Source organism: Eucyclogobius newberryi, unplaced genomic scaffold, assembly GCF_026437365.1.
Source record: "Eucyclogobius newberryi isolate DKJ021-1_F unplaced genomic scaffold, fEucNew1.0.hap1 SCAF_2, whole genome shotgun sequence".
Classification (NCBI taxonomy): Eukaryota; Metazoa; Chordata; class Actinopteri; order Gobiiformes; family Gobiidae; genus Eucyclogobius; species Eucyclogobius newberryi.
Genome location: NW_027315834.1, coordinates 16,696,699 through 16,711,326, shown reverse-complemented (window position 1 = coordinate 16,711,326; position 14,628 = coordinate 16,696,699). Strand labels below are relative to the sequence as shown.

At 42.0% G+C, this 14,628-nt stretch overlaps 3 protein-coding genes across 5 annotated transcripts in view; 2 read left to right on the top strand and 1 right to left on the bottom strand.

Moving 5' to 3' along the window:
• The first annotated feature begins 1,054 nt into the window (after positions 1 to 1,054).
• On the top strand, positions 1,055 to 3,878 carry kcnj8 (potassium inwardly rectifying channel subfamily J member 8). Its single transcript, XM_072454341.1, has 6 exons — positions 1,055 to 1,441; positions 2,083 to 2,231; positions 2,753 to 2,913; positions 2,982 to 3,121; positions 3,209 to 3,425; positions 3,492 to 3,878. The coding sequence occupies exons 1-6, from the start codon at positions 1,095 to 1,097 to the stop codon at positions 3,738 to 3,740; spliced, it is 1,263 nt and encodes a 420-aa protein (XP_072310442.1). The 5' UTR covers positions 1,055 to 1,094; the 3' UTR covers positions 3,741 to 3,878.
• Positions 3,879 to 4,467: 589 nt separating this feature from the next.
• Positions 4,468 to 6,846, top strand: echdc3 (enoyl CoA hydratase domain containing 3). Its single transcript, XM_072453821.1, has 6 exons — positions 4,468 to 4,675; positions 4,798 to 4,919; positions 4,984 to 5,081; positions 5,174 to 5,374; positions 5,458 to 5,636; positions 5,826 to 6,846. The coding sequence occupies exons 1-6, from the start codon at positions 4,542 to 4,544 to the stop codon at positions 5,977 to 5,979; spliced, it is 888 nt and encodes a 295-aa protein (XP_072309922.1). The 5' UTR covers positions 4,468 to 4,541; the 3' UTR covers positions 5,980 to 6,846.
• A 23-nt stretch (positions 6,847 to 6,869) lies between these two features.
• The window catches only part of usp6nl (USP6 N-terminal like), a 35,862-nt gene continuing 28,103 nt past the window's right edge, over positions 6,870 to 14,628 (bottom strand). For all 3 annotated transcript variants that reach the window (XM_072453820.1, XM_072453817.1, XM_072453819.1), the window contains 12 exons: positions 14,098 to 14,177; positions 13,384 to 13,423; positions 12,418 to 12,498; positions 11,644 to 11,751; positions 11,136 to 11,245; positions 10,875 to 10,923; positions 10,472 to 10,592; positions 10,305 to 10,399; positions 10,175 to 10,240; positions 9,966 to 10,065; positions 9,666 to 9,818; positions 6,870 to 8,674 (listed from right to left, as the gene is read on the bottom strand). In XM_072453820.1, coding sequence (XP_072309921.1) covers positions 7,149 to 8,674; positions 9,666 to 9,818; positions 9,966 to 10,065; positions 10,175 to 10,240; positions 10,305 to 10,399; positions 10,472 to 10,592; positions 10,875 to 10,923; positions 11,136 to 11,245; positions 11,644 to 11,751; positions 12,418 to 12,498; positions 13,384 to 13,423; positions 14,098 to 14,177 — 2,529 coding nt within the window. In that variant the 3' untranslated portion in view covers positions 6,870 to 7,148. The remainder of the gene's footprint in view (positions 8,675 to 9,665; positions 9,819 to 9,965; positions 10,066 to 10,174; positions 10,241 to 10,304; positions 10,400 to 10,471; positions 10,593 to 10,874; positions 10,924 to 11,135; positions 11,246 to 11,643; positions 11,752 to 12,417; positions 12,499 to 13,383; positions 13,424 to 14,097; positions 14,178 to 14,628) is intronic.

Genomic DNA, 14,628 nt, shown 5'->3' with positions numbered 1-14,628 from the left:
CCATCATGCATTGCTGAACAACTTTTCTGAAATATTACACGGATCTATGGAACAATTGTCATCTAGAATGATATGTATTTACATATAATACGATTTAATCTTGAATTCAATACCATGATCGTTTTGCTGATTAAATTGTTAAATAGATCAATATTTTAAGTACAGTGCTCATAAATCTGAAATGACATGTCCCCTCTCAAGTCTTACCTGTTGCTCAGACTGAATCAAAAATAATTATTATGTACCTTGTCACATGCTAATTCATGTTTATCACGTTATCTCTCATGCCTCTTCATATTGTATGTTGTATACTTGTGACTATAGTCAGTAGACTATACTACTGACTTTTTATTTATACAGTTTTTACACTCAGTGTATTTTGTGTCCTTAAGCCTTTTTCACATGAAAATTGATGCCTTACATTTTTTGTAATTTTGTAGGCTATTTATTATGCAATGGGGTCAGTTTTTGTTTCTTTGTCATTTTTTGTTTTAGTCGTTGTACACAACTACTACCCCACTAATGCAAACAATGTGAATACACGCCTTGCTTTCAAAATAAAGGCAATTTTATGAAATTGGCTGTTGAAAAAAACATGTGTGACAGTTTTTTTCTTTTATTCTTTTGTACATTGAAAATAAATAAATAAATAAAACGTTTGGTAGACTACGTGTGTCATTGCTCATGTTGCACGTTGATGCTTCCATAGCGCCACCTGCTGGTTCTCAGACACTCAAAGTAAGAAAGTACAAACAAACATTTAAAACGTTTCTTTATCAAACAGATGTTGCCTGTTTAGAAACAATGCTGCGCATAAAATGTGTAATAATGGATGCTTCCTAAATTTAAATGAAAGAGTTTTTTACTTTGATCAGTTGATGTTTCGTCAGTAAAACAAAGTTCAGGAGACAGTGGCTGAGCGGAGTGGCCCCTGGAAGCGGGACTACGTCAGTGGGAGCGCGGAGCGTCCCAGCCCTGTCCCTCAGAAGAACTGCTCCAGCGCCACAAGTTCAAGAGGACGCGCCGCGTCTCCGACTCCATGAATTAAACCCACAGACGTGCGAAAAGACTTCTCTTCTACATTTCAAGTTAGGATGCTGGCGCGAAAAAGCATCATCCCGGAGGAGTTCGGACTCGCGGGGCTCGTCTCCCGAATCCCACGAAAACCCGTGTTCAGGGACCGGGTCAATAAGGCGCGCTTCATCGCAAAGAACGGCTCATGTAACTTGGCGCACAAGAACATCCGCGAGCAGGGCCGGTTTCTGCAGGACGTGTTCACCACGCTGGTGGACCTCAAGTGGCGCTTCACGCTGGTCATCTTCACCACCACCTTCGTGAGCAGCTGGCTTCTGTTTGCCATGAGCTGGTGGCTCGTTGCGTTCGCGCACGGAGACTTGGACCCGCGGAGTCAAAACGGCGCTCACTGCGTCACGGACGTCAAGTAAGTTTCAGCCACTTTGTTTCGAGAGAACAATATCGGGAATTAATAATGCTTTATTGGAAGGTACATGAAGGATTTGTGCACTAGATGTGTTTCAAACAGTAAAATAGGCAGAATCTGTTGGCTAAACCCCTGATTTTAGATGTCAAAGTGTGGATTCTACAACTGAATGAAACCTAACTCCATGAGGGCTTTAGGCACTCTGTTTTTCAAATATCCAAACATATGCCACAAATGTGGCCTTTATTTGTTTGCCATTAGCCCTATACACTTTATTGATCTCATGACTTCAAGTCCTTTCAACTAACATTAACCACGTCTTTAGAGTTGAATAAGTTATTGTGAGGAAATAATTCCACTTAGTTTATTTAGTGACAGAGATTAAGTGGAACTTTTGTCAGTTTTTGTTTAATGCGTGCTGGAGACAGAGATAACCATAAATACAGTAACACATCTGCAACCAATTCTACCATATTCTGACCTTCCTCCAGCTCTGGGGTATAATAAGAATGTTGTGACGTCACGTGAACGCAGTCCATTGAGTGTAGACAATCACTCTCAGCAATGAATAATGCCTTGTGGTAATGAATAAACAGCTTGCTACAGAGTATGGATCTGTGATGTTTGTCCCTTCTGTGCAGGTCGTTTACATCGGCCTTCCTGTTCTCCATCGAAGTGCAGGTGACCATTGGGTTTGGGGGACGCATGATCACAGAACAGTGCCCCGCTGCCATTACAGTGCTCATAATGCAGAATATAGTGGGTCTCATCATCAACGCTGTCATGTTGGGTAAGACGAGACTGTGATGTCTGTAAAACACAGCAAGGAGATCACAGCTTATAGCACTCACCCTATAGCCTACACATTTATCATCCCTAACAATGTTGTCATTTTATAACACGTTCAACTCATTTAGATGGCATGGTGGCAGAGTGGCTAGCACTCTCTCCTCACAGCAAGAAGTTTGCGGGTTCGACTTTTGGTCCAGACTGGGCCTTTCTGTGTGGAGTTTGTATATTTCTCCCTGTGTCTGGGTGGGTTTCCTCTGGGTGCTCCGGTTTCCCCTATCAAACCAAAATATGTACAAGCCTCAAGCGAATGTAGCGCAAAGATCTGGAGATTGGCCCCTGGGTGCTGCACTGCAGTGACCCCTGCTCCTGAGGAGATGCCCCAGTGGCATTGAAGGATGGGTCAAATGCAGAGGACTAAATTCACTATGGGGACAATAAAGTGTACCGTAACCTTAATGTTCAGCCTGTGGCTAATATGACTGAATGAATGATTAAAATAGCCAGCCTTTCTATTTTCAGGTTGTATTTTCATGAAGACGGCTCAGTCAAACCGAAGAGCAGAGACTCTGATTTTTAGTCGTCACGCTGTTATAGCTGTTAGAAACAACCGCCTCTGCTTCATGATCCGCATCGGAGATCTAAGGAAGAGTATGATTATTGGAGCCACCATCAGACTGCAGGTGATTCTTTATTTTACTACTTTATGTATTACTGCCATTGTTTCTACCATCCACGTGCACTTGAGCAGGTGGTGAGAAAGACCACAACTCCTGAAGGTGAGGTGATCCCCATTCACCAGATCGATGTCCAGACAGAGACCGCTGTGGCCAGCAATAACCTCTTTCTGCTTGCCCCACTCATCATTTGCCATGTTATTGACAAAAACAGGTTTACATTTTTTTCATAATGAATCTTTACTTTGAGCTTGGTTAGGCCCCTGACAACACCGGATTAATCTGAAACTATTGTGTTAAGCCCCATGTATGACTTGTCAGCCATGGAGCTGCAGTGCAGTGATCTGGAGGTCATTGCCATCCTGGAGGGAGTGGTGGAGACCACCGGCATCACCACACAGGCTCGCACTTCCTATGTGTCTGAGGAGATCCAATGGGGCCACCGCTTTGTCCCCATAGTAACAGAAGAGGAAGGGGTATACTCTGTGGATTACTCAAAATTTGGAAACACGGTTAAGGTAAAGAAAGAAAAATTCTATATAAATGTTTACTGGATCTACATTTTAAAAGTGTTTTTGTTCTAGGTTTCAACTCCTCGGTGCAGTGCTAGAGAACTGGACGAGAAACCCTCCATTCTGATCCAGACACTGCAGAAAAGTGAGCTGTCTCACCAGAACTCACTTCGCAAACGCAATTCAATGAGACGCAACAACTCCATGCGTAAAGTTGCCAGCAGTGGGAATCTGCGCAGGAACAATTCAGGGCTGAACTCAAATAAAGTTCAGTTCTTCACCCCAGTGGAAGGAGGACACAGCCTGAATGCAGTCACCTGACATGAGGCCTGTGTCCTGCGGGCCGTTCTGCTCCTCTGTCTCATTCAAAGGATTCTGAGTGTTGGTGTCTCTCCTGCCATGACAAGACTCATCATATCAGTGTCTCCCAAAATATTAAAACTCAAAATGTTTACATGATTGGTTCACGCCCCTTTTTGTTTTTGACAATAAACATAAGCAGCTATGACTTTGGGTTATTTTTTCCACGTTGTTGGAACAAATGTTCTGAATAGGTCTATTTCTTGGTTGATATGGGAGCACTCACATCAAGTTGACCTATGACTGGGCAATAAAATAGCAAAGCTTAAAAACAAGAGAGGTAATGTTGCTGCAGCATTTGCAGTGGCCTTGTAACTGTAAGAAGATAACAATTATTAATGTAAAACAGGTCTACATGTAGTTTTAAGCCCTAATAATGCAGAGAACTGTCTCAGTCTTGAGATAATTGCATTGCATTATGAAAATGAACATACACCACTAATACTATATTTCATGTGTATTATTTTACACTGATCAAATTAATAACGATTTTTGTAACATTGTTTTCCTTCTTCGCACCATGAGTTGAACCCGTCAGTTTAATAGATCCATAGGTTGAACATGGATGATAAAGCACATGAAGCTGGAGGTCAAATAAGCTTTCATAGTTTTCCCTCGTTCTTCAGTTAAGCGTTAACACGTGACGTAATGGTGACGTGTACGGAAGTCATTGAGCCTCCGCCACGCACTGGCATTGCCCTTTACTCTGCTGCTGCTTTATGGGTGAAAGTGTTACTCTGGGGAAGGACAGGACTTTGTAAAATGGCCAGAAACTTAATGGCGACCTTTGTTGGTCTACATAGACTTCAAAGGAGTCTTATGTGGAAAGAATGTCGCCTTTATTGCCACACTGGAGGCGACTCAATTACTCTGACCCAACAACACAACGGAATCAGGTTAGTTTTGGGATCTTCTGCAAACGCAAACACCAGCATTGCCCTGCTGGGTTTATATAATCAGGTGTAATGCCAGTGCATCAGTATAATTAACTTTATGTTGTCGTTTTTTTCTTTAATAGAAGAATAACGTTGAACAATCCTAAAAAGAGGAATGCTCTTTCTCTGTTAATGTTGGAATCACTTCGTAAAAACATCCTCAATGAAGCTGGCAGCGAAGATCTTCGAGTTATTGTAATATCAGGTAGGCTTTCACCCTACTCATAAGTACTAGGCTATAATGAAACGTGATGTTGTTTGTGCACCAGCCAATGGGCCGGTGTTTTCCTCTGGTCATGACTTAAAGGAACTGACATCTGCTCAGGGAAGAGAGCATCACACTCGGGTGTTCAACACCTGTTCAGAGGTATGAGATGAACAAGCCTGCAGCAGCTATTAAATGTGTCAAAGTGGTTAAGTTCAACAGGAAAAAAACAGATTCAAGTGTTTAATTTCCAGGTCATGACCCTTCTTCAAGATATACCTGTCCCTGTTATTGCTATGGTGAATGGCATGGCCACAGCAGCAGGCTGCCAGCTTGTTGCCAGCTGTGACGTTGTTGTAGCATCAGAGAAATCGACTTTTGCTACGCCCGGTGTTAATGTGGGTTTATTCTGCTCAACACCAGCCGTAGCGATTGGAAGAGCTGTGCCCAGAAAGGTAACGTTTCCATTTTTGTATTGGGAGGACTCAGAGGATTCATCTTTGGCATACAATTCTATGACTTACACTATCCATTTCAGGTTGCACTGGAGATGTTGTTCACAGGAACTCCCATCTCGGCCCATGATGCTTTGCTGCATGGTCTGGTGAGTAAGGTTGTGCCAGTAAACCAACTGGAAGAAGAGACATTAGCCATTGCCCAGCACATTTGTCAGGCGAGTCAACCGGTTGTAGCCCTTGGCAAAGCTACCTTCTACAGGTAAAGAAGAGTCTTTAAACAGCATTCATATTCAAAATTACTACTCCTTTAACTATCCAATTCATTTAGAAAATAATAATCCATAAGAAGCAAACTTCACATCTATATTATAGACAGTATAATGAAACATGTTTACAAAATACAGAACTGGTGTATATTTTAAGTGATATGTATCCATTTCTCTTGAAGACAAATGGCACAAGGTCGAGACGCTGCGTATGCCACTGCTTCCAAAGTGATGGTGGATAACCTGGCACTGAGAGATGGGCAAGAAGGAATCAGGGCATTTATAGAGAAACGTAAACCAGTCTGGAGTCATACAGCAGAGAAAGCACACGACTGATGGACTACAACTCTGCACGCCGAGTTTGTGCTTTTGGTTGGTTGTACAGCCAAGAGAGTCAAATTAAATAACAAATATTTGTTAATTAAATTCAAAAATCATAGATTCAAGGGAGTCGGCTCTCTCTCATTGTGATAAAGTATTGTATAATATGACAATTTTTTGCACACATACAAATTTGTATATTAGACAATGTGTAAATGTTTCTTGTTGATCTGTGTTTTCAAAGCATCTTTAATGGGTTTATGTTGAGTTCATAACTAAGGAAAAGCTGGTCACAATACTGCAGAGAAATGCCTAAGTAATGTTTTAACCCAGTTCTTTTTATTCAGCCACATATCGGAATGGTATGGTCTGTTGGCAAAATAAAAATGATTGTGGAGTGATAAGTCAAAATATTAACCCGCCTCCAATAAATTAGGAAATCATCAACCTGGACAGTAGTTATGTTTAATGTGAAGAATTGCAATCGTTTTAAGCTTCTGTTGATTTCAAAATCCAACCAATATTCATAAAATATGTGTAAATGAACAAAATCTGCTTTAAGCGGATCCAATAAAACACAAGGAATAACCGGCTCTTACCAACTAGTAAAATCAGAAATGATCACTTTCTCTACTGAAGAAAATACACTGGCCATGGGCATAAATAAAAGTATAAATATCCAGTCTTTTTTGCCATTTGATATGAATACATTTATACATTGGGTTAACAATCAAGACGCTATATTAAAGCAAAAAAAAAAAGTTAAATTTGAAATGGAAACGAAACGTTGCATTCTTTTGTTAGACACAAAATATTTTTCTCTTTGAAAAATAACAATGAATCTCTAATGTACATATATTTGAAGTAACATAAAAAACATAACCCAGGGCTCTTCCCTGTCTATAGTTATGACAATAAAATCCACTGTACAGACTAAAAAGATATACACAGCCATCTGTTATTTTACAATCAAAAATAAAAGGAACTCTTCAGTCAGTTTATTCCTTAAACTGATCAGTAGAAATATTGTAGACTGGTGTGTCCTGCAAGTGACAATCAGTATTTCACGTAGTTAGAAAATACAAAGCCAAAGAACAAAACCACACCCTTATAAAGCAAGCATAAACACTTACTAATCACAGTGTCATTGACTAACGCACAGAAGTGTTGCAGTGTGGTGTCCGCTACAGTAGCATGGAGTCCTGCATAGCAAACGCCTCATGTGCATTTCTGTAATGTGGTCCTACGAACAGCTGGGGGAGCTGTTGCCTTATCACAGGCTGCTGCTCATGAAACTGTGTTCTGAAGTGATGGAGGTTGTTGGCAGGAAAGGTAAACTCCTGCACAGGATACATTTGAGCTTTCTGGAAGCTGGGTGAGCGGGGCATCCCACCCGGAGATGGAGGAGGGAGCTCACCCTGGCCCCATGGTGCTTCATCCATAACTTCCCTCTGTCTGTCATCTTGAGAGTAGTGCAAGCTTGGCTCCATTCTGCGCTGTCCCATTGCTGTGTAGACCTGTGCAGTGGAGGTCAGTTTCTGTAGGTAAATAGGGGTGGAGGTCCCTGAGGTCTCCAGCTGTAGGGGGTACTCCTGCGGGGGCTGAGCTGTGCGGGAGGGGTGGCTGGCGCTGGGTGGAGGCTGTCTACGGTAAGTGGCATAGGAGTTGTTCATAAATAACTTTTCTGGGGAAACACTGTTTGCGTGCCTCTGTGTGGTAGCGTATGCTCGTTCTCCATACATCTTAGAGGGGGAGGGGGTATATCGAGTGGGCACTGCATAGCGAGGGTCCTCCCCTCTGTGATCCAGATTCACATTGTGGGCTGGATGAAAGATGGGGACTTCAGTTGTGGTTCTACCCACTGGCTGTTGCTGCGGGGACACGACATAGTGGCCACTCGGGTAACTACTCTGGATCCCTGCTGGAGAGTTGGGAGAAAACTGATGGGAAAATGGGTGCTTAGCCCCTCTAGGTCCTGAGGCTACAGAAACCATACTTCCAGTCAAACTAGGTCCACGAAGTGGACTTCCATGATGACCTGATGAACTAAAAGGCGTCTCAGTACGAACATTTCTAATTCTCGATGGAGGCCTTTCTAGCTCCAGGATTTCAAAGTCCTGGTCAGGTAATCCAGGCACATTGTCATACTGCGAGGCGTTAGAGCCTCTATCAGAGCCAGGGATGAAGCCTTTGGAGTGAGGTCGTCTGTGGGCCTGCACAGTGTCATCCCGGGATGCTGCGGCTTTAGCAGCTTCCAGCCTAGTCTCTGAGGGTTTGAACCAGCGGGGACCAATATCTCGGCGAGTATTGGGCACTGCGTTGAAGTTGTGGTTGGCTGTGGCGTTACTCTTCCCTTCTTCACTGACAGCAGCTTGTGGTACTGGGTTCGGGGGGGCCAAAGTGGGAGGTGGAGTTTGCTGCCTCTCATGTGGAGCAGCCTTTTGCTGCTCACTGGGAATCTCTCCCGATGCCCTGGAGCTGGTGTCTTTCCGCTCAGCTCTATTATGGCGCACAGGTTTATCCAGTGAGTCTTTGCGGACACGGCTTGGAGGTCGACTTTCCACCTGACGTTCTGGTATAGGACTTGGCTCCCTTGCAAGCTCAATGGGTTCAGTGTGGCTCTGTCCATTCACAAAATGGTTCACAACCGATTCCGACCTCACAGGAGGAAGTTGACCAAGAGGTTTTTTAGGGAATTCTTCCTCTTTCCCTGAAAAACAAAGAAACCTTTGTAAACACACAGCAACCACTTTAAGATTAATGGGCTATAAACACTGGTGTTGACTGACATCGGATGAAGGAACTCACAACAAGGACATGAGCCATGCAACACCACGGCCATAGAGACTTAAATTTATAATATAAAAGGACAATATCAATTCAAAAGAGAGAAAGACAGCAGGAATTGAGAGTGCTTTTAGTTCTGCATTGCAGAAGGCATGTCTCATGGTTGAGTTTGTAACAGACATTAAAACTGATATCACAAAACTATAAAGTTGCTATGATTCATTTATTTCATGACAAAAATACTAATGACAAATACAGCATTCTGAGTGAAATTCCTCAACATTTCTAAAAAGAAAAGCACCTTAAATAACGTGATGTGTATCTTAAGTAACAGCAGAACAAGTCCAATACTCCAAATGAAGATAAGCAATGTATAAGATGTTTCAAATAGAAAAAAACAAGAGCCCATTGTGACAGAAAACCCCATGTGTTTAGGACAGACATGTGAAAGACAGACAAACGTCAAGGCCAAGTGTGGGACAGAAGCACAGACACACAGGGGAGATCAGTCAGGATAGCCCACCAGTTACTGTTGTAGGAGGGAATGTGGCCCCCACTCACAGCCACACTTTTCATGTTGTTTGCTAACAATGTATGAAAGAAGAGAGAGAAAAGGCAGATTATTGAGACAGAGCAGGAGCCATATAAAGTGCCACAGGTAATAGGCAGCAGTTAGCCAGGTCTGCCTGTAGAGTAAAGCAACTGACAGATATTTAGTTTCTACCAAGGTCATGGTTAAAGCAGCCATATTCCCTCAGCCAAGTCATTACTATACGATCTGCATACTAGTTCAATAGATTAATTGGGTTTTATTATACTTGGCACAATGCTCAGTATGTCACACTGATCAGCTGTCAACAATGCTCCCTTTGGTTTACGATTATTGTGTCAGTGGGTTTGGTTCAGAGCATTACCTGGCGCTGGTAGTTCCAGCTTTGCCTTCCTGAGCTCGGTCATGGACACCTGCAGCTGCTCAATTACAATGTCGTCCTCATAGTAGAAGTTTTTGGACAGAGACACTTGGAGAAACTCCACCAGCTCCTCCATGGACAACTTCATTAAGTGCTCTGAAGACACACGAGAACACAGCTGAGAGAAATGCCATCAGTATTTGTCTTCATTATCATTGAAATGGTTTATTTACTTAGTTTTACCATTCCATATATTTAAATGATAAACATTTTAAGGCAGCTAAATATGAAGTAAAAGCTTACTTTTGTGCAGTTTGAGGATCGTGTAGGACATGGAGGGCAGCACTCTCTCACCCTCCAAAATGTAGATGTCCCAGATCCGAAGTGTGAGAGTGAACGGAGTCTAGACATAATGAGGACGTGGTTATTAATGTGTGTTTTAGCATTCAACATGATTGAAATCCTTGAAATTTGTCTTTCAAACTGCATGCAGATTTAGAAGGTTAACGCACTCTATCCAGGAAGCACTGGAAAAACCACTTCATGGTGTAGAGGCTGGTGTAAACTTCTTGAGTGTCCTGTCAGAACATAAAGCAAAGTGTAAACAAATAACCTGTAAAATAACCAGTCATTTTGTCTTACCAAGTGCTGCTTGAGCTTTGGCATTATTTTCTTCAGGATACGTTCATGGTGTTCTTGGAAACGCATCAACTTTGGAAAGCCAGGGATGAAAAACCCTGGAGGCAAGGAAAGGAGTATTTTTATTTGATGATGTTTTTACAGTAAAATCTATAACACGAAATACATACCATGCATGGCATGCTTCTGGCCTGATAAGAGCTTGACCAGGGCCCAGAAAGCATCCTCCTCGTTCATGTAGATGAGCAGCAGAGCAGTGATCTGACTCATGCCCTGACAGTAGCCCACTTCCTACACGAGATACAGAGTGCCAAGCTTCATTTTAACAGAATAATAGCAGGTGGTGTATAAAGCTTCAAACTGGATGTCATTAAAGTCACTGTCAGTTGGCAAAGAGGAAAAGAGCATAATGCATTTCATTCATTTACCGGTAATCATTGTCAGTTCCTTAGCCAGTGCATGAGGAGGACGTTAGTAAGAAATGTATTTTGCTCCTCTTTTTTCCACACACTTTCTATAGTAGAGTACTAAAACTGCTCACACTTCCAAAGAATGCATGTATGACTAACTTACCGTGTTATATATTGAGTAGGCCGTAAGGACATGAAATAGGGCTTGCTGCCTAAAAAGACAGAAGTCATTTATGAACTAAAACACAGACTACACTTTACACAGACCTACAACTACTTTGACTCTTGTTATTATTATAAATTAGATGTCTCACTTTCTTAATGTACACTGAAAGTTCTAGACACATTACAATTAAGTAGACAGTTAGTCCCTGTGCATATTTAAGTGTGTATATTTTTCCAGCATTGTTGTTCTTGCACTTACTTGACGTCGTAGCGGTGCATGAACATGATGTGATCTCTGTAAGTGCGGTTGACGTCCAGATCAATCTGACGGATATCGGGCGACAGCCCCCTGGCTCTGGCCTTCAGCTTCTGCACAAACACCAACACTCCACACTTAATGCACATCTCAACCATTCATAGTGTTGTGACGTGGGCCACTACGATCAATATTAATCATAGCAACTTTCTCAGAGTTAAAGTCATGTTGCAATGACCAGGTCTTCAGTGCTGGCAAGAAACTATATTTAAAATACATATTCAGAATACTAATAATATTCAGATACAGAGTACGCTCTCATTAGGGGGTATTGAGATTGCAATTACATTCCTAAACTCACTAATACATTACGGTACTGTACTTGGTCAGAATACAATACTCTGATAGGACCATGTAACGGAATACGTTACCAAAGACATTTTATTGCATATACTTTGTGTGAGCATGTTGCCTTTTAAACCTACAGTACCCTTATTGAAAATATATTTACCTCATAGAAGTCTTTTTTCTCTTTCTTTATTTTGGGTACATCGAGCAGAAGACACCAGACCTCTCCTCTGAGCTGCAAAGGGATCCCTTTGTAAATCCTCCTGGCCAGCTGAGAGGACAAACGATAGCAGATCGGTCTAGGCACAGTTTACAATATACAGTGCAATGTTCGAGCTGTGTCAGCAAAAGCTCTGGAAGGTGAAGCACTACATCCTGTACAAGAGCGCTTTACTCAATGTCCTGTCATTCAGCCACTTGTCTCCATGCAGATGTTACTGCAGGATTGTTCCACACAATGTTGTTTGCTGTACTGAAACGCTGACCCCCCATAAGCCCGCACACTTTATCATAGAGTGGGTTTGACTGAAAGAATAAAGGCTGCCTGTCTGCATTTGTTCCAAAAGCACTTATACCTCATTGCTCTCTCTTGCTCGTTTTCTTAGCTCATCTCAATTTCTTATTTGTGAATCAGGCACCCACTTTTATTCATGCACCTTCTACTATCACGTCATGTACTGAGCTACTTTATTTACTTGGGACTAAGAGTACAAGTGTCTTTAGAGAAAACATGCACTGCACAACACTGCAGTAGCTGCTCTGAGCACTGGGGCTGCTGTTGGAGGTCGAGAGTGTGAGTGGTAGCCAGAGGAACGCCTGACAACACAGAGAAATCCAGACCTAGGCTTGGCCCAGATTCGGGTCCCCATGGAAGCAAGTGGTGGTATTTGTTTATTTGTTCACCTCGTGGGCGAACTACAGTAGTGCGTGTGGTCACCTTATCACTGTTCTTGTATTTATCCCAGCTTTTCAGCATCTTCAGCCATTTGCTTGTCCTCTCCACTTCAGTGTGCTTTTGCTGCAAACAAAGGAAAGGGTCTGATTCATAAAATATCCACAAAATAACTAAAGGACCATGCATTTAATTGTTTAGGACTTTTTTTTTCCTTCAATGAAACTTTTTATTTGATACCTTGCCTACATACTAAACAGCAGTAGCATGTGGTGACCTTTATGGATGGGCAAGCAGACCTGGGGTGTTCATCAATATTTAGTGGATGATAGAAAAGTGAAGGGGAATTTATTTTTTTTTTTTTTAATGTATGGGTCGGCTTTGAACCCAGATCTCCTGCATGAAGGGCGATTGCCTATCCTACTGAGAAACTCCTAAACTTAATAACAGTGGATAAAATAAGATCAATTCATTACATAGCATTCCATGTTGTTACATGACTGCTTGTATTTCTAATTAACATCTAATCATTGGAAACATGAACAGAGCCTTGGCTACAAACAAAGCCTTATCTCTAAAAATATAGTTTTTAAGTCTGTTTGTTGAAACTTGGCGCTGCTGTTGCTTCGCTTCTCCTCGTACATGCTCAGTTAGGGCAAAACCTGCAAACATCCTCAGTTCATGTTGGAGAGCGGAGCATGAACGGGCCTCTGAACACGGCCACAGACTGAGCCGCTGTGGTAAAAGCAGAACCAAGCTTCCCACACAGTAATGCCAGCAAAGACACCGTGACTTCAGCCAAGCTTCAGCAGCAGAAGTGAGAGGAGAACGGGCTTATTTGGATATTTTTTAGAACAAGTCCTATGTAGTTGTGACAGTAGGTTTAGATTTTAATCACTGATTGCCTTTGATTGCCCTGCGCACGCCACTGCTAAACAGACCAAATTTGCACAAGGGAAAGGGGTAATCACATTAAGGATACCAAAATGAAATTGAATGACTTTCCCTCACCTTCTCCTCCACCGAGTCGTAGGATGGAAGTTCATTTTCGCTAAAAAGATCAAACAAAAAAGATGATCAGATTTACAAAAAACATACATACAAGCAACATTCCAAAAGAGAACTTAAATGAGTAAGTGTAAGTAAAAGATAACTCAACTGAGTATTCAGCTTGATAAATACAATTTAACTGACATATTTGCACCCATTTTGAATGCATAAATGAGCCCATATCAAATGACAAGATGCTTTCGGTTTAATTAGTGTTAATAAAATGACCCTCTTATATCTCGCCCTTTGAATAGTTGAATAGTTAGTTACTATGCTAAAAGAACAACGAGCATTAGACATATCAGGTAGTCTTTCCTCAGTCTTTACCCAGCCCACTCACAAACACCTCAGGTCCTGTGTGTCATAACAGTTACTAGTGCATTTCCTTGCAGTCCCTGAGGGCCCGACTTTAGCACTGTATCCAAGACTGTAACCCTGTTATTGTGGCTGACCACCCAGTTTCCTGCCAGTGTGTGCCAGCCATAAATCTACCACACATCACAGGGCGGTTTAAGAGCCTCGCAGCTCTAGTCGCTCTGCAAAAGCCAACAACCCTCGGCAACACTTGTATTTACAACCACTCATTTTCTCCCTTCAGTGCAGCTCTTCTGTGCAAACAGGCTTTAAAAGGAGTTCTAATAACAGTCGGCTGTGCTTGGGGCGGTGTGCGCTTACTGGACGAAGCCAAAGCGGTCGATGACTTTGTACAGGTGGAAGTTGGTGTCCTCCCAGGGCTCCACAGTCGCCTCTTTTCCCTAAAAAATAAGATTTGTAAAAAGTTGAAATCATGTCAGGGATAAACATAATTCAATTTGACTGCGAAACTAAAAGTATTTCAATATCTTTATACTTTAAATACAATGTATAGTATTTGGGCCTATGACATAATGGTCTCCTGGAGCCAGCCCCTCTAATTACAGTAGGACGTGTGTGTAGTCTTAGCAGGCCCGGCTAGCATAGCTCAAACATCAATCTGATTCACTGTCATATTTACAGCAAATGCCATAACAAATGCTCAGTATCATCAACTGAATCACAATTCAGATGAAACGATCACTTGTCAGCACTATTCATTAGAAATAAACAAACATCATTAAATCATTGCCATTTTAATGACAATGTTTATTTCAACCATTTAGATCATTTCACAGTCAAAATAAATCACAACAACATGGTCCCGATGAAAGGCAGCGTTAAAGATATAAA